The 25,611-nt window shown below is 54.5% G+C and overlaps 3 protein-coding genes across 3 annotated transcripts in view; 2 read left to right on the top strand and 1 right to left on the bottom strand.

Annotated features, from left to right (window-relative positions):
• The window catches only part of VOLCADRAFT_90230 (uncharacterized protein), a gene marked incomplete at both ends in the record, with an annotated part of 14,933 nt that extends 7,570 nt beyond the window's left edge, over positions 1-7,363 (bottom strand). The window contains 11 exons of the mRNA XM_002949771.1: positions 337-470; positions 784-962; positions 1,323-1,509; positions 2,066-2,361; positions 2,779-3,508; positions 4,331-4,411; positions 4,965-5,060; positions 5,463-5,585; positions 5,927-6,025; positions 6,708-6,825; positions 7,134-7,363. Of these exons, the coding sequence (XP_002949817.1) occupies positions 337-470; positions 784-962; positions 1,323-1,509; positions 2,066-2,361; positions 2,779-3,508; positions 4,331-4,411; positions 4,965-5,060; positions 5,463-5,585; positions 5,927-6,025; positions 6,708-6,825; positions 7,134-7,363 (2,273 nt within the window). The remainder of the gene's footprint in view (positions 1-336; positions 471-783; positions 963-1,322; positions 1,510-2,065; positions 2,362-2,778; positions 3,509-4,330; positions 4,412-4,964; positions 5,061-5,462; positions 5,586-5,926; positions 6,026-6,707; positions 6,826-7,133) is intronic.
• A 1,440-nt stretch (positions 7,364-8,803) lies between these two features.
• VOLCADRAFT_104474 (uncharacterized protein) lies at positions 8,804-10,160 on the top strand (the record flags this gene model as incomplete). Its single annotated transcript, XM_002949877.1, has 2 exons — positions 8,804-8,863; positions 9,890-10,160. The coding sequence occupies 2 exons, from the start codon at positions 8,804-8,806 to the stop codon at positions 10,133-10,135; spliced, it is 306 nt and encodes a 101-aa protein (XP_002949923.1). The 3' UTR covers positions 10,136-10,160.
• Positions 10,161-16,160: 6,000 nt separating this feature from the next.
• On the top strand, positions 16,161-25,179 carry VOLCADRAFT_90228 (uncharacterized protein; the record flags this gene model as incomplete). Its single annotated transcript, XM_002949876.1, has 16 exons — positions 16,161-16,169; positions 16,274-16,413; positions 17,192-17,443; positions 17,723-17,952; positions 18,353-18,447; positions 19,676-19,709; positions 20,392-20,549; positions 20,915-20,992; positions 21,170-21,232; positions 21,634-21,810; positions 21,940-22,057; positions 22,647-22,701; positions 23,000-23,131; positions 23,582-23,669; positions 24,709-24,933; positions 25,165-25,179. 16 exons carry the CDS (start codon positions 16,161-16,163, stop codon positions 25,177-25,179), a joined length of 1,869 nt encoding a protein of 622 aa, XP_002949922.1.
• Positions 25,180-25,611: the final 432 nt, after the last annotated feature.

Raw genomic sequence — 25,611 nt, 5'->3', positions numbered from 1 at the left:
CCCACCCCGCGGCCGTCGTGTCCTCTTCCCCCACCCCCTCTTCCCCCTCCTGCATAAGGCCCTACAGCCTACTGCGAACCCTGGCCCCCTCCCCACCCCACAACAACCCACACAAGACAGTCCCACCAACGCCCCGTCGCTCAAACCGTCGCTCAGACCCCCAAACCCGTCTCCACGCCTCCTTCCTTCTCCCCTCATCAGTTCGATTTTTTTTATATGTTGCATCCATCATCACCTCCTCCTCCCGCTCCCCCTCCTCCCTCTCCCGCTTGACCCCTTCTCCCGCTCCTCCCTCTCCCCCTCCTCCACCTGCTCCCCCTCCTCCCTCTCCCCTACCTCGCCACTTCGTTCCTGACGCTGCTCTGCAAGGTGGCTTCCGCATCCGCCAGCGCGCTGTTCAGGGACATGGACAACCGCCGCAAACCCTCACTCTGAGCCACTTCCAGACCAGACAGAGAGCCCTCCACGGCCTGAGTGGCGAGGCGTGGGGGATAAAGCGGGGGAAAACACACAAGCATGTCAAAACACACGAACAACCAACCTTGGGAGTGCACAGACACGGCCCGAGACCCAGTCTATCTGTCTATCTGTCTGTCCGTCTGTTCCTCCACGCACCTCCGAACCCGCTTGAGCAACGCCTTCCCCCAACCCCAAGAAAACACACACGCACACATCCTCCAGTTCCCTTACATCGGCCACCCCCCCATACACACATCCTCCCCTCCCTCCCCTCCTTCCCTTTCTTTCCATCGCACCCCCACCACCCCCACCTCCCCCACCCACCGCCAGCCGTGCATCCAGCCTGGCTAGTGCCGTGGTTTCATTGTTGGCCAGTGCCTCCGCCGCTCTCCGCAGCTCCAGTCGCATGGCGCCCACCAGCCCCTCCAGCACCGCGCGCTGCTCGGACTGCAACCGCTCCGGCAGCACACCCAGGCCGGCGGCGGCCTCGCGGGCGCTGCGACCTGCGAGGGGGGGGGGGGAGGAGGGGGAGGAGGGGAAGAAGGCGCGTGTAGGGAGGACGGGGAGGACGGGGGCAACACGGAGAAGGAGGGGGAGGAAAGGCGCTAGCCAGGTAACAGACCCCAGCAGGGGTGATCATGGCAATAAGCAGAAGGGCTAATTCGGCTCTAGTGGCCGTAGCAGGGGATAACGGCAACGACAGCAATGGCAGCAGCAGCAGTAGCAGCACTAGCATCACGGGACTGCGCGGCGGAGAGCGGGGCGGACGGGGGAAAGACGAACCACGAACGAGTGAAGCTGCTGCCACGGAGCGGACGGGGGACAGCCCCCCCCCAGGGGGTAGTCAGGGGGTAATCACTCACTGGCACTGAGTATGGAGCCCTCCAGGGAGCTCAGTCGCGCCTCAATGGTGCCCAGCCGGGCCGCGGTCGTGTTCTGGCCCCGCAGCTCACGACGGACCTCCTCCAGAGCCCCCCGCGCGTCAGCAAGCAGTGCTGTGCTGTCACGGGTTAGGGACACGCGCAACGTGTCGTACGCGCGACGGTTGTCCTGCGCAGCGGCGCGGCCGTTGGGTTGGATCGGGTCGGGGTATGGTGGGGGAGGTTTGCACGCAGCGAGCGATGAGGGAAGGGGAGGGGTTGCCAGAGCGGTGGCAGAGCAGTCAGGCAGTTTTTGAGTTGCGGGGGGAGGAGAGGTCGTTGGTCGTTGTCGGCCACCGATGGTGGTGATGGTGGTGATGATGATGGTGTACGTGGTGGTGGTAATAGGGTGGCAGTTATGGTGGTGATGTGGTGGTGGTGGTGGTCGGGACAGGGGGCCATTCATGTGTGTTGAGCGTGAGGGGGATGGAAGGTGCTTACGAAGGTAGGGATAGGGGTGCTGACCGTTGATAAAGCAGATGTTGACGAAGGAACGGGTGGGGATGGGCCAGCGTTCTACTGGCCGGCTATGGAAGCACCGCCCCGACGAAGGCATGCCTAGTGCATATGGATAGCTGAAACGTGAATAAAGCATGCTTGCAACTAACAAATAGGTAGCGTTTGCGTGCAAGTCGTTTCGATGGTTGAGGCGACTGCCGGTGACCGCCGCCTAGAAACAGACGCACCTCCGCAATTAGCCCTTCGCGTTGGAGCGCCGAGAGTAGAGAGACGACGGGTAGAACCAACGGCAAAAATAGCACGTAGGTGCCCGATATAAGGTTGAGGATGGCCGCCAGGGCGCCACCCACAGAGCCCAAAATCGCGATGACATCCACAAAAGTCCAAAAGCCTTTCTTAAAACTGATGTTGCTATCAGTTGCTGAAGGAGCTGGTGCTGGCCCTGGCGGTGTCGCCGTTCCTTGCGAGACTCGGCAAAGTTGCGGATGTCGAGGACTCTGGAGCGGGACTAGCCGCTTCGGAGCTACAGAAAGCCATGGACGAATTGGTATCGGCTTCAGGGACGGCCTAATTGTGCTCGGCCGGCCCAACGAGGAAATGGGCTTCAGCATCGCGCAGCTGCGCGACTGATGTCGCTATCAGTTCGGCTATAAACTAAATCATCATCCTTTAAATTGCATGTTTGTCCGGAAGAGAAATCAGGAGTTAACCTGCGTGGAACAGAATTCTCGTCGTGCAAGACATGCCGACGCGACAGCTTTTGACAACAGCAGAAGTCCTGCCCTAAAAATTAGTGAGACGGCATAAACCCACCATTCGTAACACCCAACCCAATTGCATGAATGATAAAGCCGCATGCAGCCACTATTGCCCACCAAGAATCACCCAAGCAGTAACCGATCCATCCGCATCTAACGACGGGAAAATCGCTACGCTGTACCAGTGCCCGTCCCAAGTGCTGCTGCTGCAGCCCCCAGCGTCCCAAGCTGCTGCGGAGACGGGCCCGTCCCAGATCCCGCTCCAGGTCCCCCAGGGGGCCCCTGCGCTGTCCGATCTGACCCGGCAACGTAACGCACGACACCCATAATACCCCCCAGTCCGAAGCCCCCTCCTCCAACACGCCCTCCACGACCCTTGCCACCCGAACCGCCGCCGGAGTGATGCGAAAACCCCGGACCCGGCGGCGGCGTCGCCAGTACGGCAGCGGTCGCGGGCTTCGGCGGCGTCTCGTCCTTTAAAAATGCCGCAAAGGCCTCCGTCAGGGAAGCCGGCTCGCCGCCGCCGGCCCCCCCGCCGCGGGACGCCGCCGCCACCAAACCGCTCCCTCGCGACGCCACCCGCGGAACACCGCCGCTGGTGCCATCCGCAGAGGCTGCCGTATCAACACCGTACATTCCGTTACGCTGTGTCCACATCGAAACTCCAGTCCCCGCCACGCCTTGCGTGCTACCACCACATTCGCTGACCGCACCGCCGCCGCCGCCGCCACCACCGGCAATGCTGCCCGCGGGCCCGGGCGTGTCCGTGGGCCCCGACGTCGGCGTCGCCACCGCCGCCGCTCCCAGGTGTTGCTGCTGCTGCTGCTGCTTGCTCTTAACCTCCGCTGTCGCGGCCGCCGTGTTCAAGTTGTCCATCAGTTCGCTGTTGAGCTCGACCAGCTTCTCAATCACCTTCAGCGGGGGGTGGCGGGTGTGTGTGGCGGGGGGGGGGCGGTGATGAACAGAACTCAGCAGCAGGGTGAGGAGGGAACACACGCGCATGGCACTAAACCCATATCGTCAGGCACTCAACGCCGCCATGATCCCCCGCATCCCCCCGCATTCCCCCGCATTCCCCCGCATTCCCCCGCATCCCCCCGCATTCCCCCGCATTCCCCCGCATCCCCCCGCATTCCCCCGCATTCCCCCGCATTCCCCAAGGCCCCAGGTTCGCGAATAGCTCCCGGGGGGCCTAACCCTGAGACCAGCCAGCAGCTCCCGGGTTCGGAGGCCCGTGCTAACATATAACAAACGCCTTGTCGTAACAGACCAGCATCACGCAATCCGTAATCCGCACCGCAATCCGCATACCACACATCCGTACCTTGGCATTCGTCTCCAGGTTGATGCTGAGTGTACGGCAATGGACCTGTCGTACCACCGCCGCCGGAACCACCACCACGATTTCACCGTAGCCAATCCGCCCGGTCAAAAGGGCGCCACACGCCCCAATGTGGAATTTGGAAAGAACGTGTCAAGGAAAGGCAATGAGCGGTGTTGGAACATTTTTGGTAAGAAAGTCTACTTAGGGAAAGCCCTAACCCTCAACCCCACTTCAAGCGGGATGGATACCTTCGAACCCACACAGTAAGAATGGGTAAGCGCAGGGAGGGCCCCGGGAGGATGCGAGGGGGGTGAAGGGGTGCCTTTACGGGGGTAGAGGACGGGAGGGGTTGAACTCCGAAACCCCTTCCCGCCTTTCCCTTCCCCCCGTTCCCCCCTTTCTGTGACCACCTGCAGTTTGGAGAGCTCCGCCGCCGCCGCCTGGCCCTGGCTGGAGCTGGTCTCGGTCCGCTGCATGAGCTGTTGGATTACCTGGATTGTAGCATCGGGAGGGGGAGGGAGGGGAGGGAGGGGAGGCGGGGAAATGTAAAAGGGGGAAGGGGAGGATACACGCATGCGCAGCAAAACACAAGGAGTCGACTGCGGGACGTTCAAAGCGTCACACGCTTCTAAGGGCAGGGCGGGAGGCGAAGGAAGGGGGGAGGCGGACGGATCGAGGGGGGAAGAAAGGAAACAAACTCCGACATGGCTGTGCGCGAGGTAACAGCAAGCAGAGATAGAGAGAAAGAGAGAGGTGGAGAAAGGCACGCTCCCTCATCACGGCTCAGAACAATAAACACACACATACACACATACGCATACACATACACTAAGTTGATACGCCGTTGATCCGCTAGATTTGGTTGGATGCTAGTGGTGAGTTGCTGAACCCAACGAATACACTCTGAAGTCGGATGGGGTGACGGATTAGGGTGCCCCTCTAGCAGGGGAGAGCAGGGAACTGCCTCGGGAAGGAGGCCACTGGTGAAGCTTAACCACCCTGTAACTACATACATACACATACACCCCAACACCCCTCTCCCACCTCCAGCCTACTCGCTGCGGTGCTCTGTGCCGAGGTCAGTTCCGACCTGACCAGCTCCACTTGCTGCCGGAGGGCGTCACGCTCAGCAGCAAGGAGCTGTATGCGGGTGTGGGCGGGTGTAAAACATGGAGGGGAAGAGGCGGGGAGGAGGGTTGGTTGAGGGGGTTTGTACGGCGGAAACCGTTATGCCGTCAGCTGCAGGGCAAACCAGGAGGCGATACGACAGCTCGGCGGCTCGTGAAAGGAGCCCCCACCCGCCTCCAACACGCAAAACACAAGCCAGATGCGTGCCCCAGTAGCCACCCGCCAACACCCTTCCTTCTCCCTTCCCCTGGCCTGCCATTCCCTCCCGTGCCCTTTCCACCACCTCCATTTCCCTTCACCTCACCTCCCCCCTCCCTCCCTCCCTCCCTCCCTCCCTCCCTTGCCGCCTTACCCGCATGGGCCCCTGCCGGCCCCCCCATACACACACATACACACACACATACATACACACACCTGCATCTGCTGCTGAGCTGCCGCCAGCTCCCCCCTGCCCTTGTCCAGCTCCCCCCCCAACACGGCCACCTTCGACCGGAGGGATAGCAGCTCCTCGGCCACGTCGGGGGGAACACTGGTGCGCTGCGTGGTGTACGGACGTGTGCGTGTGTACAACAGGGGTACGGGGGGACATGGAGGGGAAGGGTGAGCAGGTGGGCAAACACATGGTGGTGGTTGTGCACCGGTGTGCAAGCCAACTAAAACCGTGAGCGGTTGCAAAGTCATAAGATGCTAAACAGCACCCCTGACGTAAAGCGGAGGGAGGGAGGGAGGAAAGACGAACCACACACGAGTGAAGCTGCTGCCAGGGCAAGAGGGAGGGACGGAGGGAGGGAGATACGTTGGGTGGCAAACCGTATAACAGAAAGAGTGTTACAAGGGAGTGCAGAGAGGCTGCTGGGCCATGTATACACGGGCCTTACTTGCGCCGCCTGCTCTGCCTGCGCCCTGGCACCCTTAAGCTGATCCTGGAGCTCCGAAACCTGCCGTACATGGGCCTGCAGGGATAACTCCAATTCCATCTGCATGGGGGGTTAAGGGGGGAAGGAGCATGCGGACATTCACGACGCGTGCTGAAGGGGTTTCCCGTGCGGGGTAAAGGGGGGACATGTGCAGGGAAACAAGGGGGGAGACCTTCCCTCCATTTGTGATGCCGCGGTGTCGTACATACACATGTAAGGGTCTTGGCTTATACCAGTACACAAGTACATGGCATATCGGTTGCGCATACACACCTGCATGCATCGCCACCACCCTTTACTCTGCCTAGGTGCGCCGGGTTTTCAATGCTTAAAGATCCTGAAACCTAAGAAGCCCTAAAACCTTAAAAACCCCAGGTGTGGCACGGAGGGCTTCACGGCGGGTGGGCAGCAGCCTACTGCCTTACCGCCCACAGCCCCTCGACCTCCGAAACCAAACACAGCCCCACTGGCTGCGGGGGCTGGGGCGGGGCCCTCTCTGCCCCTGTGTTGTAGGACCCATCATCATGTCCCTCAGTGCGTATGTATGTAAGTACGTGTGCACGTAATCAGTGAAACCCGTCTTGGGTTTGATGAGCAAGAGGAGGAAGAGGTGACAGAGGGCCCTGTGTCGTACAGCCCTAACCCTCTCAGAGCTGATTTCCCGTGTCCCTCTCGTCCCTGCCCCTCTCCTCCCTCGAGTCTGAACGGCCACAACGAACACCCCCCCCCGTCACCTCCTCACCTTTTCCCTGAGCGCCTTGTCACACGCCTCCGCTCCCGTGAACAGCAGCAGCAGCAGATTCCCCCAGTACTGCTGCTGCTCCGGGGAGTAGATGCGCTCCTGGGCCAGCCCACATACCCTGCGGGAACACACATACATACATACATGCATACGCACACACGTGCAGGCAGGGCAGGTAGGGGGGGTTGGAGGTGGAGGGCTGACGGGGCCGGGATGAGTGGGTGAAGGGAGGAGGAGGGAAGGGGCGGACGGGGGGAAGGGAGGGAAGGACGGTAACCCAACCAGCCATGGCGGCGCCTATTCCACATCCACCGTTTGCAGTACTCGTGCCAGTGTACCCTTTTCATCAGCGCCGCATTCCCCGTCACGTGCGCCTGCTCGCCACACCTGTACAACCGTGGGCCAGAAGCCCCTCCCTGGACTCACTCTTCCTGGAGCCACTGCCCACGCTGCTCCCACATGGCGCGGGTCTCATCGGCGGGCAGCGCAGCCGTGGCCTCGCCGTAGCGCCTGACCAGGCGGACCAGCTCAAACATCCGCGGGTAACTGGCGCGGGTTGTGGCAGGATCGAGCGGCAGCGCGCGTAGTTCTGCCACCAGAGCCTGTGCGTTCTGCAGCAAGCTGCGTTGGCGCCCCGAATCCACTGCGCTGTGCATTTGCACAGCTTATGGGATGGTAAAACGCCGAGCGTTTCGGAGACACTTAAGGTAGATCTGAGGTAGATTATTTAGCTTTAATCACATGAACAAACAGGGTCTTGGCAACAAACGCGAGCCAGCCGTAGCGGTGAAATTATATCAAGTCCGGGTAAAACGTTAAACAGTATGCTACCAACGCGGTAGTAACATTCGTGGTTCCTGCAATTCCCTTAAGTGGTCGCAAATTTTCGTGATGGCCGATCACTTGTGCGAAGGCTTGCTTGTTTATCGTCACGCGAATTCGTCAGAAATATAGCTGGAAGTAATGGTAGCCACAAAAGTTTTTGTTATAAAATCTCTTACAAAGAAACCATTAGTTGCTGCGTTATGTTGCAAGGTGCCCCTACCCAGGCATAACTGTCAAACTGCTCGTCAAACCGCCGTATTCCTACCAGGGCCCTCCGTGGGAAACAACAGGCACACAGCGCAAGGAAATAAGTTTTCTTTAAGAAGTGCCTGGAAAACGGACAGTATCCCTCCTGTCAGCGTTATGCGGGCGGTCATCTAGCTGCTCCCAGGGATGGTCAAAAGTCCCGGCCATCGCCACCATATTCTTCTCAAGCGCCAAATCACCCAGTCCCGACCCTTACCCTTGAAACCTCTAGGAGCCTCATAACACGCTCCATGGCCCATATCGCTCCACAACGAAGACGAGGCTCTTCGCAACATTAAGACAAGGGCAAGTCGGGGGAAAGCAAGGCAAGGAAACAAGCTGACGGCCAAGATTGGGCGACTGGGAGTTATAGAGGCTCGGCTGGAGGATTGGTTGTTAGTATATTGTTTGTCTGTGTGTGTATGTGTTCTTGCCTTTGGTTAGGGAGTGCACCGTACAGCAAAGCAACGGAGAATTGCCGGGCTACAAAACCCGGCGACAATAAATCCGACCGGTCCATCCCTTCTCCCATCGGCACCAACTGAATTACCGTCCACCACCCACTTCCGATCAACCACCGCAAATCATTTCCAACAATCGAGCAACTTCCACTAACCACCATGACGATAATGCCTTTTCTGCAAGGGTGGTGTTTTATGTTTGGTATCATTTTCATTGCAGGCGCATGCAAGAGTTTGGCAACAGCAGCAGCAAGCCTAATGTGTGTGTGTGCGTGTGTGTGTGTGGGTGTGTTACACCTCGGTTGCGTTACCCACTGGAATTGGCCATATAGCTTTCCTTCTGAGGCCTGGGAGGCGAGGCACGCAGCGCACTCAAACGGGGCCGGGGAGATGTCGACAGTCGCCCCAAACCGGCCCCGAAACATTAACTTTTATGAACGGTCCATGGGCCCCCTAAGGCTTTGACAGACCCCCCCTGTGCAAACACTGTTACTGTAACGAGCCCATACGAGCCCATGTATTTAAGATGTCAACAGATGCCAAAGGGCCGTAGTGCTGCACCGAATGGCACAGGCGCACTGCAAGGTCAGCAACAAGCTTAAGGCTGATGCAGTACGGGAAGAGGTGCGTCATGTGTCGGATGATGTTGAGGTGGCAGTGACAGTCAAGGACGTGCGGAAAGGCAAATTTGACGACAGATCTACACAGCGGCTGCTGCCGCCATAGGCGGTGGTTCAGCCATCGAAATGACGGTGATAAACACTGACGTGTCATCGGTAGTCGGCTGCTGCCGCCGTAGGCAATGATGAGGCTGGCTCGATGTGTATCGAGTAGAGCACCGACGGAGGTTGTCGGCGTGGCTTAAAAATACTGATTTCATGGAAGCTGAAATTATTGTCGGCCTCAACGCCATGCGTAACAATAAGTCCGCGGGCCTGGAGGGAATCCCGGCTGAGTATCACAAATACGCAATCAGGGAGAATGAAGGGCAGCGGCCCGTATTCGCTTTGGCATCGTACTTGGCGGCATTGTACAACCGTATTTACGGGGGTGAGTACCCGCGAGGATTACGACTAGCACCTTTGCCCTGTCCTTAAAGAACGGGGACGCATCCTGTTGCGATAATTATCGGGGTATTGCGGTTCGGGGTCCGCTGTGCAAGCTCTACACCAACCTTGTCGGGAGGCGGCTCACCAAGTTCTGTGAAGAGAATGGACTTCGTGCCGCTAGCCAGGCGGGGTGTCGGCATGGTTTCGGTACCGAGCACCGCCTGCTTACACCGTGGCATCTCATTGCTTAGCACACGGCGGCCGGAGCTAAGCTGCTTATCCTCATGCAAATTGACTTCAGTAAGGCGTTTGATTCGGTCGACCATGAGACGCACTGGCGGTTCCTTTGAGCCGTACGGGCTACACGGTCGCATCCTCAATTCACTGGAGACCAGGTACGCAGACGTGAAGGTTCGGGTCAAGTTGGGTAGTCAGTTGGGGCCTGAATTCTCCGTGGGGCGGGCGGGACGTGAAGCAAGGGTGCCCCCTTAGTGTCACCCTTTTCGGACTATTCATTGAGGTGTTCGCTCATTACATCCAGGCCCACGATACCGATTGCCGTGTGCGCCTTCCTGACTGATGGAACATCCTCCGTGAGCAGGGTGTAAGCCTGGCGAGCGGTGAGCTCACAAACTTGCTTTTTGTTGATGATGCGTCATTAGCTGCAACTGGCCATGAGAGAGCCCCATGCTTACTCGGACTCCTCGGGGCCTTCTGCAAGGCGACGGGAATGGCCGCGAACGCCGCCAAGTGTGAAGCCCTCATTTTTGGGGGCACAGCACGGGAGCAAAAGCGCCTTATGGAAGCCGAGTACTGTTTATGTGGGACGTGTTTGAGGGTACTGTAACGAGACGGTGCGATATCTCGGGCTACATTACGGCCCAGGCCCAGGCACGCAGTTTTCAGCCTATTAAATTATTAAATTTGATGATTTGTCGTAAGCTTTAAGCTGCTCTGCACTACCTGAACCGATAAAAAAAGTCGTACCACCATATGGGGCAAATTCCTCAACAGTTACTATAGCTCCTTGTTCATCCAGTTGAATGGTAGCAGAGCCTAAGTGGTCCTCCAAATTATATAACACAATCTTATTAATTATTCCAGCTGGAGGTGAGCCTGTTACCCAGTTATTTCTGGTAGCAATACACCTTGTATTGTCCATAATCCTCAAGGCATGATATTCTTGAGCAGGAAAACGGGCCACTTTTGGCCTCAGTGCCCTGTGTCGAGATAAGAAAATTAGTACCCCTAAGCTAAGCTGTGCATATCCCTCTACAACGCGCTCGTTGTGCCGGTGTTTTCATATGGGGCGCAAGTTTGGGGACCTGATTTTATTGGTGTGAATTTCGAGAGCGCAATGACGAACCCTATGGTACAGGAGCAGTGCACGTACATGCGGTCAGTGGTAGGAGCGAGGAGCCCGACTGTGGTTTCACTTTATCGCGAGCTGTCATAAAGGCCGCTCCAGTTCCATTGGGCCAATCTTGTGCTAAGGTTCTGAACTCAGTTGTCAGGAGGCCGGGGACACTGTGCCACCGGGCCTTCATTGCCGACCTTGAGCTGGCTCTGGGGGGTGTTGCTGAGTGCTGGACGAGCAAGGTCCTACCGTTCCTCAAGAGTTTGGGAGCTGAGCCCCCAGCCGGTCTGCATGGTGACGACCTCATAGTGCATTACGCCACCGTTAGGTTGCCAGTGGGAAGCATACTTGAAGAGTTCGCTAGGCGGCTCGACGCCCGGTGGGAATGCCCGGATACCCTAGGTGATCCACGCACTTTCCCAAGCGGAAGTGCCGGCGTTAAGGCGTGTCGCTGTGTGAACTGGATGGGGGCGCCCCCGCTTAGGGGCACGCGGCATAAGTGGCTGGCCCACGCTGAAACCGCCATGCTCCAACGTTTGCATCCAGTGCATATGCGTTTCCGGCTAGGCTGTTGGGAGTTAGAGATTAACCGGCCTAACGGCCGTGAGCGCACAGCGCGCACCTACAGGCTTTGCGACTGCGGGGCGGTTGAAGGCGAAATGCATGTTTTTTGTGTGTGTATGTGTGTTACATAGTTGAGGGTGTGTGACACCATACCTGTAAAACTACCCATACGAGCCGAAGGCCCAAGGGCAATACCTGTAAGCCTAAAAGCCACGGAGAACAGGAAACACCGCACATCAGCCCAGACTATCGTCCAAAGGGGGTAACTGAGTTTCGGTGAGCCCACATACGTTCCAACATCCTCGCCAGATGTGCTGGTTCCCATGTCATGGCCACCAACATGCTCTGTTGATGATCGAATCCCTCTTCAGTACGAATATCATTATAGGCTGGCATTCCAATAACACGTGTTTTTTATGCATGATTCGGCTAGTAATACCACAACAGCGGCAAAACCGCTGCCCCCTGGGGACATGGTACTTGCCCCTGTATGCTCTGTTTGCCTCCAAAGCCCAGCAACATAAACGAAACTGCATTAACTTACGATGTGCTAAACGAGGAATGAAAACCTTAGCATGTGTTGGCCACATGACGGCTGGGGCTCCCGAAAAAGGCAGCCCCACCCAGTGCTTATACTTCGCCATTTGCACTCCCGGTTGCTTCCCATCTGATGGGTACTCCTCTGGCAAGACAGTCAGACGCGTATGGTCCCAGCCGCTCATCAACGCTCCCTTAGTGCCGTTATCATCGCTCCTTCGGGTAGAGGCCTACTCAACAACCAGTCAACACGCTCCTTTACCCCCATGACTTCTTGTGGTATTCCGCTCCAAACACTGCACTCCAAGAAGGAAACAGTCACAACATTGAGGTTCCCCAACTCCCATTCCGGGTTGGTCAGAGCATCGGTTACCTCCTGCCGTAAAACTGCAGGAGCAATAGACCCCACTTGCTTTTGAAGGCAGTTTTAGAAACGGAGGATCTGTTTCACCATGTAATACTGTAAGGGGAGTTCAGCCAGCTCCGCATACGCCTGTGGGATGGCCGTGCCGTCCCCACTACCTGCCTCATGAATAAAATCTGCAGCTGGACTGCGCTATCCTTCAAACAGGCTTCGAACATGACCTCCGCAAGGTTGGTTTTATCCCGCCGCCTTCCCGCCCTTTCCACGACCTCTGCCAGCGCAAAAGGGCCCCACGCCTGGCAGCCATACAACAGAATTGCTAGGACTTGGGTTGCAAAGCACCGCATTCGCACGTCGGGGGCAAAAAACTTCATTTTGTCCAACTTTGCGCTTAAGGAAAACATAGCGGACCGACCTGTATCGCATAACTGCTGACGGCATGTTTTTGTGGAATGCCCGGCGTACACTAGTACACGGGCTGAGCACGAACGTGACCTCGCGTTCCAAGGGCACGACATGCACACGATTATGACCGAGGCCCCACCCCTTGCGCTAGCCAGGTTCCTCTCGGAAGTCTGGGAGACCCGGCACGTTGCTCTAAGGCGATTCGTGCTCAAGCGGACGTGGGAGGACGATGATGGTCCACCATGTAACCGCACTGAAAAACATTTACCGTCCATGGCCCCCCCGGCTTTTACAGACACCCCCGCACAAGTACTTGTGCAAAATTTGTAACTTGTAGTGAGGGCGACGTTGGAGTAACGACGATAGTGGCGGTGATGTTTATAATGACGGTGACGATGACAGTGATGATGGCCGATTGTGGACATTGATGATGACGGTAACGGTGAAGGCGACGGTGTAAGGTGATGGCAATGGCGCCATCATGCGGATCAGGTCGGTAGTAGGTGTCGATACAGTTGCCGCGGGGGGTCAGGAGATTTAGGCGGGGAGTTGGCGGGGTTACATACACACTACAAGACAGCTTCGGAGTGGCTGTATTTGACAACAACAGACTCCAACGAAACTCTTGACATAAAATTAACCTCAGCAAAATTGCGCTCGAGCTAGCCATGCCATCATGCATTACCACAACGAAGCATCGATGATGCTGATGGTCGGCAGAGCTGAGCGCCAACTTTGCTACATGAGCTTCCTAGTGCTGTTATGCAGCTCCTTGCTATTGCTCCTTGCTGTTGCCCTCCAGTACTAGTAGTAGCACTAGTAGTACTACTGGGGATACTAATACTCCGTAGTAAACTGTTGCATGCATAACTTGATCTTCATTGTAACAGATAAGCTCAGGCTCTCAATCTGCGTCAATGCTGCCTTGACTTATTTAGCTATGTATGTGAAGCAGAAGGCAAGACCGGTGCCATGACAAATGCACGTTTGCTAGGGGCCAGTTTCTTCTCGCCTGTTGACCGGAGCTGCTACATGGTGTAAATTAGGTATCGAATGATGTGTTGGAATTGCGAGGCGCGCGCTGGTGGGAAAGTGGTTGGGGCCAGACATCGGCAAACCCTTCGGGAGTTTCGGGTCGTACCGAAACTCCCGAAAACAGAAATAGAGTTCCCGAAGCCGGCCGGCCCCTTAAAACCTAAACCCCCATCATATGGACGATGTAGGACGTGATAAAATCAACTTGCGAGCTGACCAGGAACTAAGTTGATGCGCCGTTGATCCGCTAGATTTGGTTCGATGCTGGTGGTGAGTTGCCGAACCCAACGAATACATTCTGAAGTCGGATGGGGTGACGGATTAGGGTGCCCCTCTAGCAGGGGAGAGCAGGGACTGCCCCGGGAAAGGGGGCCGCTGGCGAAGTTAACCACCCTGTAACAACATACATACGAGTATTGTGGGATAAACTGGACAAACTGCCAATGAAGTGGGGTAGGAAAACAGTGGGGCCTCGCGGCTGACTTGGGTATTGCAGTTGTGGCCCTGAGTGCTTGCCTCCCGACATTGCCAGAGTACGGTAACCAGGCGTGCAAGTTTTCCTGCCCCACGTACTGGGATTGAAACCAACACGCACATGAGGCACTTGTAAGCGGTCCCCTTGCAGAGTTTTCTGTAAATCCTTGAAAGTCATGTGCTTCCGGATGCCAGCCCGAGCCAATCCTGCCAACTCGACAGCTAATTCGACACCCCGAACAGGCCAATTCGATACCTGCCAGGCTAATTCGATACCCTGCCAGGCCAATTCAGGCCCAGCACAGCGCAATTCCGAGGCTCCACAGCGCAATTCGAGTACCTCAGGCGAGCCCGTCAGAACAATTCAACACCCCGGCGGACCAATTCCTTTGTCAGGAATAAAATCCAGGCTAATTCTGCGACAGAGCTCTTCCCCAATTCCAGCCCGGATCCTACCCTCCTTTCGGCAAGTTCGTTGATACAGGTTTACGCGGGTCTGAAAATAATATGTTTGATAGCTTGAATCTGGTACGAGCAGGTTACAACTTACAACATGTCGACTCGCCTAGAACGGTTGTACCGCGGGGCCGCCAAAACAGCCTTTGACATAAAGGGCGGGCTTCGATTAGCCAGTTAGCGCCCGATAGTTAGGGTGAGATAACAGTCGCTTTATCCACTAAAGCTTGGCTAAAAGTCGCGTTCTTCCATGGCGGCTGAGTTATGTCAACTGTCCTCCTATCAGCTCCTATCGCACCTTCCAATGCAACTCCATGTTATCGGTGCGGCGGCGCAGCTAGCTAAAGCGGCAAATGTAAAATTTATTTAGGATAATGTGAATGATGACTTAGTTATACTATATAGGATATTCAGAGCTTGCGAACTTGACCACTTGAGGTCGCTCAGGTGGTAAGTTCACCGTGCACCGAAACGATCTGAGTAAAAGATGGTCTTTCCACTTGAGTTAACAGTCACGGATTAAGGCTTAATCCGTGGCAAATGGAAACATCGCGCGGATTAGGCGGATTAGGTTGGGGGGATTAGTTAGGGTGTGTTCACATGTAGTCCAATTGAGAGTCTGATTGGGAGTCCGATTCGGGGCGGCTTTCTGAATTGTGTTCACATACGATTCGCTGCACGGCGCGAGGTGCCACCGCGCCCAGCTGAAGCTCCGCGGCTACGCCCCATCACCCAAGGCAAGCCAGCATTATCTAGGAACAGAACAGTATAAGTATCGTTTCTATGGCGAAAATTATCACCAGGCTTGTACATACATAGCTGCAGGAGTTCGTGAAAAATGCTCGGTGCGATTTGCGTGAATTAACAATTGGAAAATGTTCCTATAGTATTGTAATGGTAATTATGAGAAACAGTTTGTTAAAGAACTTTGTTTTGAGAAAGAAAACTGTGAATCACGTCGAATCATACCCGAAGAGGCCCCCCCGGACCCCAATTCCGATTCGGGTCCAATCAGGTCCAATTCAGAGTCCAATTCGCATGAATCAACCCTGATTCGCCCACATGTGAACACGTCCTTAGAGATCTACGCACGTATTCGCACGCTTCGCGGATTACATATATATTAGTATGTTATAAGATCCGCACCTTTTACCTACGCTAAAAGCTCAAACTCGGTTGAAAAACGTAGCAACTTGGTGGCCACCAAGTATCAAATTGACAATCTCGGATTAACATTTTTTACTACGCCTCATAAAAAAACCCTGTTTGATATCGTGGAAGGTTATCCTGTATAAAGGCTATATTTGCTCCTAGTTTTGTGGAAGCTTTGCGCTTCTCGTTCGGCTTTAGTCCGGCATTATGCACCACACCGTAGGGTGTCGCTCGAAGGTACTGCAAGGCCTTCATTTTGATACTCGATATCATTTTAAATGTCCAGCAGTACTCATTTTTGCATGTTATGCACGGAATGGCAATCGTTGTACGTCAATCCTTTCCGTAATCAAGACCTATGAAACATTCGGGTGGTTAGCGGCGAGTTGGTGCGGATTAATAAAAGCTTAATACCTGACTTTTAATCCAAACGGAGGCAACCCCTTAGGTCCCTTCAAAGCGGGGGCTCAGAGTCCATGCTGTAAATTGTGCGTTTTTTCACCACAGAGTGAGTTTCCAGAAGCCAAAATGGAACAGGTGAGCGTGGCTTTTTGCAGTGTGCAGCAAAGCCTCTGCGTGCAATGGCGAGCGTACTTTACCTTTTATCGTTCTTCACCAGCACCTCCAAATACTCTTTCCAGGCGCAACCTCCAGTGGCACCCAGCCTAAAGGACACTTGCCAGGCGGCGCGTTACGCTTTTGAAGCCTACAACGCGCCAGGGACCAGTCCTACTTATGCCTCCGGAAGCACCGGCGTCGCCGAGGTGGTTTTCATGGACCAGTAAGTAAAGATAAAATTAGCCTGATAGCGCCTACACGAATGCAATTTAGCCGCTACCTAGCTTCGGTGTTACGACGCGCGGCGGCGTCCGTAAGCAGCAGCAGCAGCAGCGGGCGGCGTTCCGATGTCTAGCTAAGGAATGCTGGCAGCAGGTGTGTGCGGCCTGACGAATTGGTGGCCAAGGTGTTAAGAAATGCCACAAATTAAATGTTCGAAACAGACCGGACTTTTGCAATGATTTTACAGCGGCTCCTATAACAACCACATTACAGCATGTCTGCGACGACTCGTGCGGTATCAGCTAGATCGGGCACGCAGGCAGCCCGTGCATGACAACAGCAAGAAAACGACAGGCCCAAAATCACCGCACTTTGTCACTTCGATTTGTTCATCCATCCATCGATCCATCTATCTGCGCGCACGCCATGTACCTTAAGTTTAGGAGTTATGGGCGGGATGGTACGGGTTGAGTGGGCGGGGTCGGCGGCTCAAGCATCGTTAACGCTTTTATTTTTTTACTTTTCGTATTACATCAGGTGAACGTCCTGGACAATAGCCTTCTGGTCCCTCGCTCGCCACACACACCATAATTCCCTTGCTGCCTTCCCTCCGCTATGCAACCAACTACGTGCCTTGGTTCTCTGACGTTCAGAACCCAGCCCGGTGTGTACATGGCTATATAGCTTGTATGTTACCGTACCTGACCTGCCCCTACCTGACCTGCCTCTACCTGACCTGCCCCTACCTGACCTGCCCCTACCTGACCTGCCGATCCCAGGAGCTTCATTGAACGCGGCAACACAGGCAACGGCGGCATCTTGGTTGTCGAGCTGACTGACGCTCTGGCACTTAAGCCCTTCTGTGGCGTCAGTCTGTCAGTCGAGCTATGCATCCAACCCCGAATCCTTCGAGCCGCTGCAGCTGCCACTGCTGCCAAGGGTGAGCAGCAGCAGGGCAGCATTCGGGGAGCTGCAATTCACGTCAGTCTACCGCTGAAGGGGCAGGACAAGCAAATTGTGCTTGGTGTACGGTGAGGACGTTGGGCTGCATGTCCTTCATGTACAGGAGTGGTACAGGTACCGGTGGTGTCAGAAACTGTCAAATGCATGCATACTGTAGTATCCTGGAGGGCATATCACGGGATTCTGACATTGGTACTTTTCTGTAGCCGTGATACAACAATCACATACCCCCGGCTTCCCCACACACATACACATACCCAGGCACCCGTTACACAATAAGCTATCTATGTTTCCTTATTACTGTGTTTCTCACGCACACATCCATACGTGCATACAAACACGCACAGGGACAAAACAAAGGACCTGCTCCATCTGACGCTGTACTACGGCAACGAAATATGCAACGGGGGCGTGCCGCCGGAGCCGGTACACATCCGTATTCCCCTGACGGACGTGGGTGCAAACCGGTCCACTAAAGTTGTACCAATGCAGGCACTACTCAGGGAGGCAGCTACTGCTGCCAACGTTGCTGGCTCCTCCACCAGCACGAATGCGGGCGGCAATGATCCAGCTGCTCGTAAGTGGTTGAAACAGGTCGACTAGCAGAGGGTATACCGCATGAGCCGCACTGGGTTGGTCATTAATTGCCAAGCTCGTGCTTGATCATTGTCCATACTCGTTCGTGCGTTCTGCCTGCGCACAGCGCCTTCTTACTACCAGAGAGTGATCTCCAACACACATAAAGTGTCGGTCGTAGTACGGTAGAGTGTCGTACCAGTATTGGCTGCCAGATTCAGCTTTTAGCGATGATTGCATAATACGATTCCTGCCTTGCCTGTTTCACATGTGATGACCGTTGGAAACCCCCTCCGAGCTATTGTTAATTAACTGAACACCGAGCTCCCGCCCCTTCAGCCCCGTGCGTGTTATTCGTTCGGTGACTGCCCCCCCCCCGCCCGCCGACTGCCCCCCGAAAGCTAACCAAATGAGTTTCACATGGCTGCTGGCCCCGTTCTCCGACAACCCTTTCGCCGGGAAGAATATACTGCCCCGGGAACAACCATTAGTGAAGGTGGGTTCGTTCCATGCGTGTGTGCATGTATGTGTGTATGTGTGCATGTATGTGTGTATGTGTGTATGGCACAACATATGCACGCAGACAGGCAATCATGTGTAGGTAGTCGTGATTGTCTGTCTGTGTGCATATGTTTGGATGGCGTCGTTAACACCTTACACATCTCGATCATGTCGGTCTTGATTCGGAACGTTCTCTTTGATAGTGGTATCGTATTTAGCAAGTGGGTCCGGACAAGCACGGGAAACAACACTTCAAACCTTGCTAATATTTAAGTTGTAATTGCGTAACTGTATGCGCCATGTATTTTATGAAGGACGTTGTTTCGAGGTGCAGCTAGGCCCGTCTGCCTACAGTTACGTGCAGCAGTTACGTGCGTGAGGAACTAATTGGCAACCTTTGTCCCATGGCATTTGTTGGGGCTGAGGAAGCCCGCTACTTGTTTTTAATTAAGGTTGTATTTGTAGCGGATTAACCCGCTGTCCTCCATCGATACTTGCTCAAACGGCTAAGTTGTTGGTAAACTTACCTTGCCCTTTCGATCTAAACTATTCTCGCCGGTGCACCGCTCGCCCCTGCCGATAATTACATGATCATGCACACTTACATTCACAGCCTTACATGGATACACTATTTGTGCTGTCAAATCAATATCTGAACCAGAAGGTCTTGCGCTACTGATTGGATAATTGTGAATCATGATAATTGCTCCGGCCTAATGAACCAGAATCTTTTTTATTATTTCACTTGGGCAAACAGAGGTTTGGTCGACAGTACCGGTTGCCATGATTTCATCAGCTATCAAGCAATGTTTTTCTTATGTAGAAATAAAACACGAAATTATTCAACCTGTACCCTGGTTACCCAGGTTATAATTTACATATCCAAGTTAAGCACTCCATGAATTCCGATAGTTAGCTCCTTTGCTAAAGGAGATTAGGAAGAAGATTAGTTTTGTGTTAAGCTTTGCGGGTCAGGAACTTATTCCTGATATTAACCTGGCTTTTGACATGAGGGATACGGTAGTAAGTAATCTCGTGAAACATTATTTATGGCTAGAAAAATAACAAGTAATGCATGAATAGGATTTTCATAAATCCGGAATGTCTTCGCGCAAACGTGCACCTCTCATCATTTCCTTATCTTCTTATTGACGGATCTTATCATCTCCTCGCTCCGTGCCGCCGACCTGTCGATGCCGCCTCGTTCCAATCCACACACGCAGATCGCACACGACATCATGAGTTTCGCATTCAAGTGTAAGCAGGCTTGGTATGACACCGATACAGTATGTCCGTGTTACATCTGTGCCGTGATGTGTACTGAGGTCGTCTAGTGCTATACAACCTGTTGTGAAGGCCGCCGGGTACATAGATATATAACGGCTTCATGTGACATATTAAGTGCACATGTCTGTAGTACCCCGGGCATATCACCCCGGGATTTTGACATCCGCCGATCGGTACTTTTCTGAACTCGTGATATAACAGGCTGCAGTTGGGTTGCAGGGTGGGATCCGGATGCTGCTGTCGCTGCTACTGCTGCTGCTGCTGCTGCTGCTGCTGCTGCTGTATGTTGCCACTGTATGGCTGCTCGCTACTGTTGCTGCGCTAGCTGTACAGCACTGCTGATATCACTAATGTTGCTATTGCTTGCTGGCGCCAGTACTAATGCTGCTGGGGCCGCTGATGGCTGCCACTGGGGCTAAGCAGCTCCCTGCCTCCGCGCCTAGCTAGGCTGGGCAGTCAATTGCACATACAGCAACAGCGATGAAAAGCTAGGTAGACCATGCCTGCGTGTATGCGTCATTGCTACTAAAACTCCCAAACACGCACGCACACACACAGACACAAACAAAGTACCCATCTTTACATCCAGCAGCATGCAAAACAACCCATGATTAACGTCTTTGCTTTTTCGGACCCCTGCGTCGACATACAGTCCGTGTGGATTTCGCCGACATCAATTGGGGATCCATTCAGGAGCTTCCGTCGAGAAAATCGCAAGAGAAGGTCAACTGGGACGAGCTGAGCCGCAAGGCGGGCGCCGAGGATCTCACCCTGCTGGCCTACGTCAACTGCCCCGACACCGATACAGTGGTAGATTAGGCGGTGACTGCGCGCAGTGCTGCTGTACACATACACGCATAGATTTTCATTGTCCTGCTCTCATCACTGCTCTCGTCACTGCACCTTTGGAATGGTAATGCACTCAGGTTGTAACACACGTATGGATACACACCCAATAACACATTCACATTTGCAAGAGCACATGCATGTATGTATGTATATAGGTAGGTAGGTAGGTGGGTAGCTAGGTAGATAGCTAGTTAGGCAGGTAGGTTGGTAGGTAGGATGTGTGGGACAGGGTGCCATATCCTCACCCGTGGCCGCAACCTGGCAAAACCCTGCCTTCCCCGGTATTTCGTTGCACCCTCATCACTACACCTTTGTCAACTTCTCAGTGGATAGCTCAGGTTCAGCACCTACCACCGGCATCCAAAGGAATCTGCCGGATTGACGACGGCTCAACTCCATTCCTGGTCAGCTCGCAGGTCAACTAAATCTCAGGTCACAATTGTCCATCGACTAGGGGCACTAAACCATTCGCCATTGGAAACATCTTAGACCCTGATAGGTTTCGATTTCGGTATCTCACGGGGCCATTGGTGCATGCTTTACCAGTAGTTCTTAACCTAAATGTATGTATGTGAGTGCAGGTGTGGTTCTACCGGAACGATAGTTGCGGAAAGGTGATGGTGTCGTTCCGTGGGACAGAAACAGTAAGTTCCGGCCCGGATGGAGTTGGGGGTGTGTTTGGGGAAATGGAGCAGACGGATGGACAGACGGACGGACAGATGGACGGACAGATGGACACGGCTATTCCTAGCTATTTTAAATGGAAACGTGGTCGCAGCAAGCAAGGGGGCAGCATGCTTGCTGGTTATCCAGCAGCAGCGAATGTGCACTGCAATGTATTATTGATCGTGCAATCATGCGTGGTTCTGAGCACACGATGAGCATTCATGTTAGCGACTCTACAGCACCCCGTAATGCTGAGAAGTTGTACCCCTGCGAATCATTTGGCCCCAACCCACCACCATGTGATGATAATCTCCCTTTCATCGCTGAACCCTCCCTCCCTCCCTCCCCCCTCCCTCCCTCACTCACTCCTTCGTGACAGGACTCCCTGGCCAACATGTTAACGAATGCCAATCTGTTCCTCACGCCACCAGACGACCTGAATCCCCTGGAGGCCAATGGCCTGGATGGCAATAGGCTGGAGGCCCATGATAAGAGGGTGCCTGCTGTCACTCCTGCTGCTGATACTATGAAGCTTGTAAGCGACACTAGCCCAAAGGTGGGTGTACTATTTGGAGGGTGGGCAAAATCTAGGTGCCCATATGTAGTTACTCGCTCCCACACCAGCTCATACACCCGAGCGGTCATAGTAGTGACCCCTCCCTCACTCCCTCCCTTTCCCTCCCAGACGTTCACTCCACCGCAGGTCCTGGTGCACACCGGCTTCCTCCGCGCCTACATGAGCATCCGCGCGACGATCATGTCGATTCTGGATCTGCTCATTTTTGACCAGCAGGATCCGGCAGGTGAGGATGCCAATGCCACTGTGCGTCTAGGTGTCCACCACCGCTGTAGGAAGGGTTAAGCTCCCTTGGCATCTCCCTGGGTACTCTTTGCCTGGTGCTACAATGGTGCGAATTGCTAGGAGGTGAGAAATCCCCGAATCGAATCCGGTTGTGAACATATCGCACACCAGTCACGATGCATACATACTCATATCCCAAAGGTGGATGCCCGGGCGGGTGAGAAGTCTACCAGCTGAGTAAAATCAAATCCCTCCATCCCGGACGGGGACTGACGAAATGTCACAATAACCGACAATCTCACAATCCTACGGGATCTCATACAACCAAAATCCTACGGGATATGCCCGGGGGCGACCGAGGATGTTCGCTCGAGGGGGAGAGGAATGTGAGAAGGGTTCCGCTCCCTTGGCGTCTCCCTGAGTACTCTTTGCCTGGTGTTACAACCGCCACCATGGGCCCGCCACCTGCATCACCATGGGAACGGCCCTACCTGCTGTGTCTTTATGCAAACTCCTGGTGTGGGCTGCTGCTGTAGGGACAGATGGCCGTCCCTCCTCCACCACCGTCGTCTTCACGGGACACTCACTAGGCGGTGCTCTGGCAACGCTGGCGACATACGACTTGAGCGCCCGCAAGCAAGAAGGGTACGGCACTGTGCGAGTGGGAATGATGTCATCTTCGATCAAATGGGCAAAACAGGCCTCACATGGTGATATGCGCTTTACGAATGGGATTGCTGTATTTTTTTAGTAAAGAGAAGGAGCCAGCAGTTTTAATTTCGTGGTGGCTTGGATGGTATTGCTCCCCCCCCCTTCTCTATCCCGTTTCGTCCACCTGGCCGTCCTATCCCTTGTGTGCACCACCGCGGCCAACTGTGGTCCATTTCGATGTCTCATCACGCAACTTCGCTGTCAATAATGGTATCGAGATGTACGGCCTCAGGGTCTTCACTGGCGATATTCTGTGTTACACCTTCGGCAGCCCCCGTGTGGGCAACTTGGTGTTCATGAACGAGTTCAATAAGCTGGCTTCAAATGCCTGGCGTTTGACCAACACCAAGGACCTGATCCCCAGGTACGGCACTAGCGGCTGAATCGGCAAAATGATGCATATAAGACATGGAAAACAGGTTGTAGAATGTTGTTCTGGCAGTGGAACGCCGTTGTCATTACTGTTGTTGAAGCTGCTGCTGGTATAAAGATGATGTGTGTTGGCCATGGTCATCAGAGTCCTTATCATTTCGTACTTTTGCCGTATCTGCTTTGCATTCCATGGCAGATTATGCTCGCCAGCCTCAGTGACATGTTGCGCATCCGTCTACTGCACAGGGATTGAAGCATCCCTTTAAGTGCTCATGTCTCGTCTCTCAGGTATCCTACCATCATCTTAAGTCTTCTCTTAAACTCGCACTCATACTCGCACTCTTACTCACACTCACACTCGCACTCATACTCGCACTCTTACGCGCACTCACACTTGCACTCATACTCGCACTCTTACTCGCACTCTTACTCGCACTCGCAGGGTCCCTGATAGGCCTCTCCTGCAGGGCGCCCGCGACCCCAACTTCAAGTACTACCATGTGGCCGCCCACTGGGATCTGCAGACAGCGGTGAGGCAGTAGCTCATTTGGGTGGGTTCCTAGCATCTTGGTAATTGGCGGCGGTTGGTTGGTTGGAGGCTGACAGTCATGTAAAAGTGTATGCCAGGTATCCATTCGCAGCAGCACCACATCCAGGCATGTGTTGGGCTCGCCATGCTGTTCTTGTGTTCCGAGCCTTGGTTCTGAGCGAAATCAAGCAAGCAAGGACGGTGAAGGTGCACACTCGCATGCTGGAAAATAGTGCGACCACACACATTGTATTAGCTAGGTATGTATGTTGTTACAGGGTGGTCAACTTCGCCAGCGGCCCCCTTTCCCGGGGCAGTCCCTGCTCTCCCCTGCTAGAGGGGCACCCTAATCCGTCACCCCATCCGACTTCAGAATGTATTCGTTGGGTTCGGCAACTCACCACCAGTATCCAACCAAATCTAGCGGATCAACGGCGCATCAACTTAGTTCCTGGTCAGCTCGCAAGTTGATATTATCACGTCCTACACCGTCCATAAGATGGGGGGCCACCTCCCATTTCATCACTCCTCAAACACCCGAGGAGCCGGCAGGCGGATTTGAACCCGGGTCGACTGGGTCGACTGGGAGCAGAAGTCAGGCCTTAACCTCTGCCAGCCGCCTGCCATACTAGGTATGTAGGTAGGTAGGTAGGTACATAGGTAGACCCGCCATTCCACGCCGCGCCATGCTTACAATGACATGCGTTTGGGTCCCTTCTGCAGGAATGGTCGCTATTTTGTGGTTGTCCTGGTTCCCTAAACTAAAATTACACATACACAATATTGGACAATCCTTTTTATGCAAGACTTACGTATGACTCTAGCTACACCATCTGTGCTGCTGGCCTTTCTTGACATCTCACTACTGGTCATCGTGGGGAGCAGGCACATGATCAAGCGCCATCTACCCTTATTATCTAAACTGCATGAGGCCGGCTGAGTCGCACCCCGTCATCCCACGTAATACACCACCCAGTCACCTACCCAGCCACTGACGCTGCGAACCTCCCCCCTGCCTTAATAACACAACCCAACCCCAGGAGAACGACCCAAAAGCTCGTGTGGGCCCTATTGCGGATTCCGGCCCACACCGGCTCCCAGTGCCGTCAACCCTGGACGGAATCAGGGAGGGCATTGAAGCCCACCTGGAGGTTGCATATTACAACGGGCTTTGTAAATATCCTAAGTTGAAACGCCCCCGGGAAATGGTCGACCAGGCCCAGCCACAGGCGGCTGAGGCCCTGGCAGAGCCCCCAACCCAGCAGGTAAGGCCCGAATGGATCACCCCCAGTAGAACAGGCACAGATGCCGTGAGGAGCTGGCGGGTTGGCTGGCTTGTGGGTGAGTGGAGTGTAGTCAGTCATGAGAGGGTACAGTCATGGGACCCAGGTACTTGCATACTGGCTGTGGCTCCTCAATTGACTTGATACATACACAACACCACTCACACACGAACACCACAATCTTTCACTCGCTCCTCTCCTCGCACCATCCAGGCTCCTGCTGCATGAGCACCGCCGCTTTCAGGCGTCCGCCGTTTTTAGGTTGCTTCGGTGGCTGACGGCAGTGCTGATGGACAATGGATCCAGCAGTCACCGGATGTCAGGCCGCCACCGCACAGTAGCAACAGCAGTGCAGCAGCAACAGCAGTGCAGTAGCAGCAGCAGTGCTGGAGAGCTGTCTACCGTCCAGCAGGCACCAGATACACCTACCCTGATACCCTGGAGCCGCTGATGACCCAGATGGTGCCCGCAGCTGTATATGCTGTGGACATTGGCCAGTGCCGTACAAAGAAATGCAAGCAGAATGCTGTTTGACCTGGTACTGTTAGCCTGCGAGTATTTGCACAGGTCAACAGAAACAAGTGATTCCCTTCCTGATTCATTTCGCATTTTCCGTGTGATGGGCTTATTATATACTATCCTATTATAAAGTATTGTATT

This window comes from Volvox carteri, assembly GCF_000143455.1.
Source record: "Volvox carteri f. nagariensis unplaced genomic scaffold VOLCAscaffold_16, whole genome shotgun sequence".
NCBI lineage: Eukaryota > Viridiplantae > Chlorophyta > Chlorophyceae > Chlamydomonadales > Volvocaceae > Volvox > Volvox carteri.
Note: the sequence above shows the minus strand (reverse complement) of the source record. Positions and strands in the feature narration are given on the sequence as shown.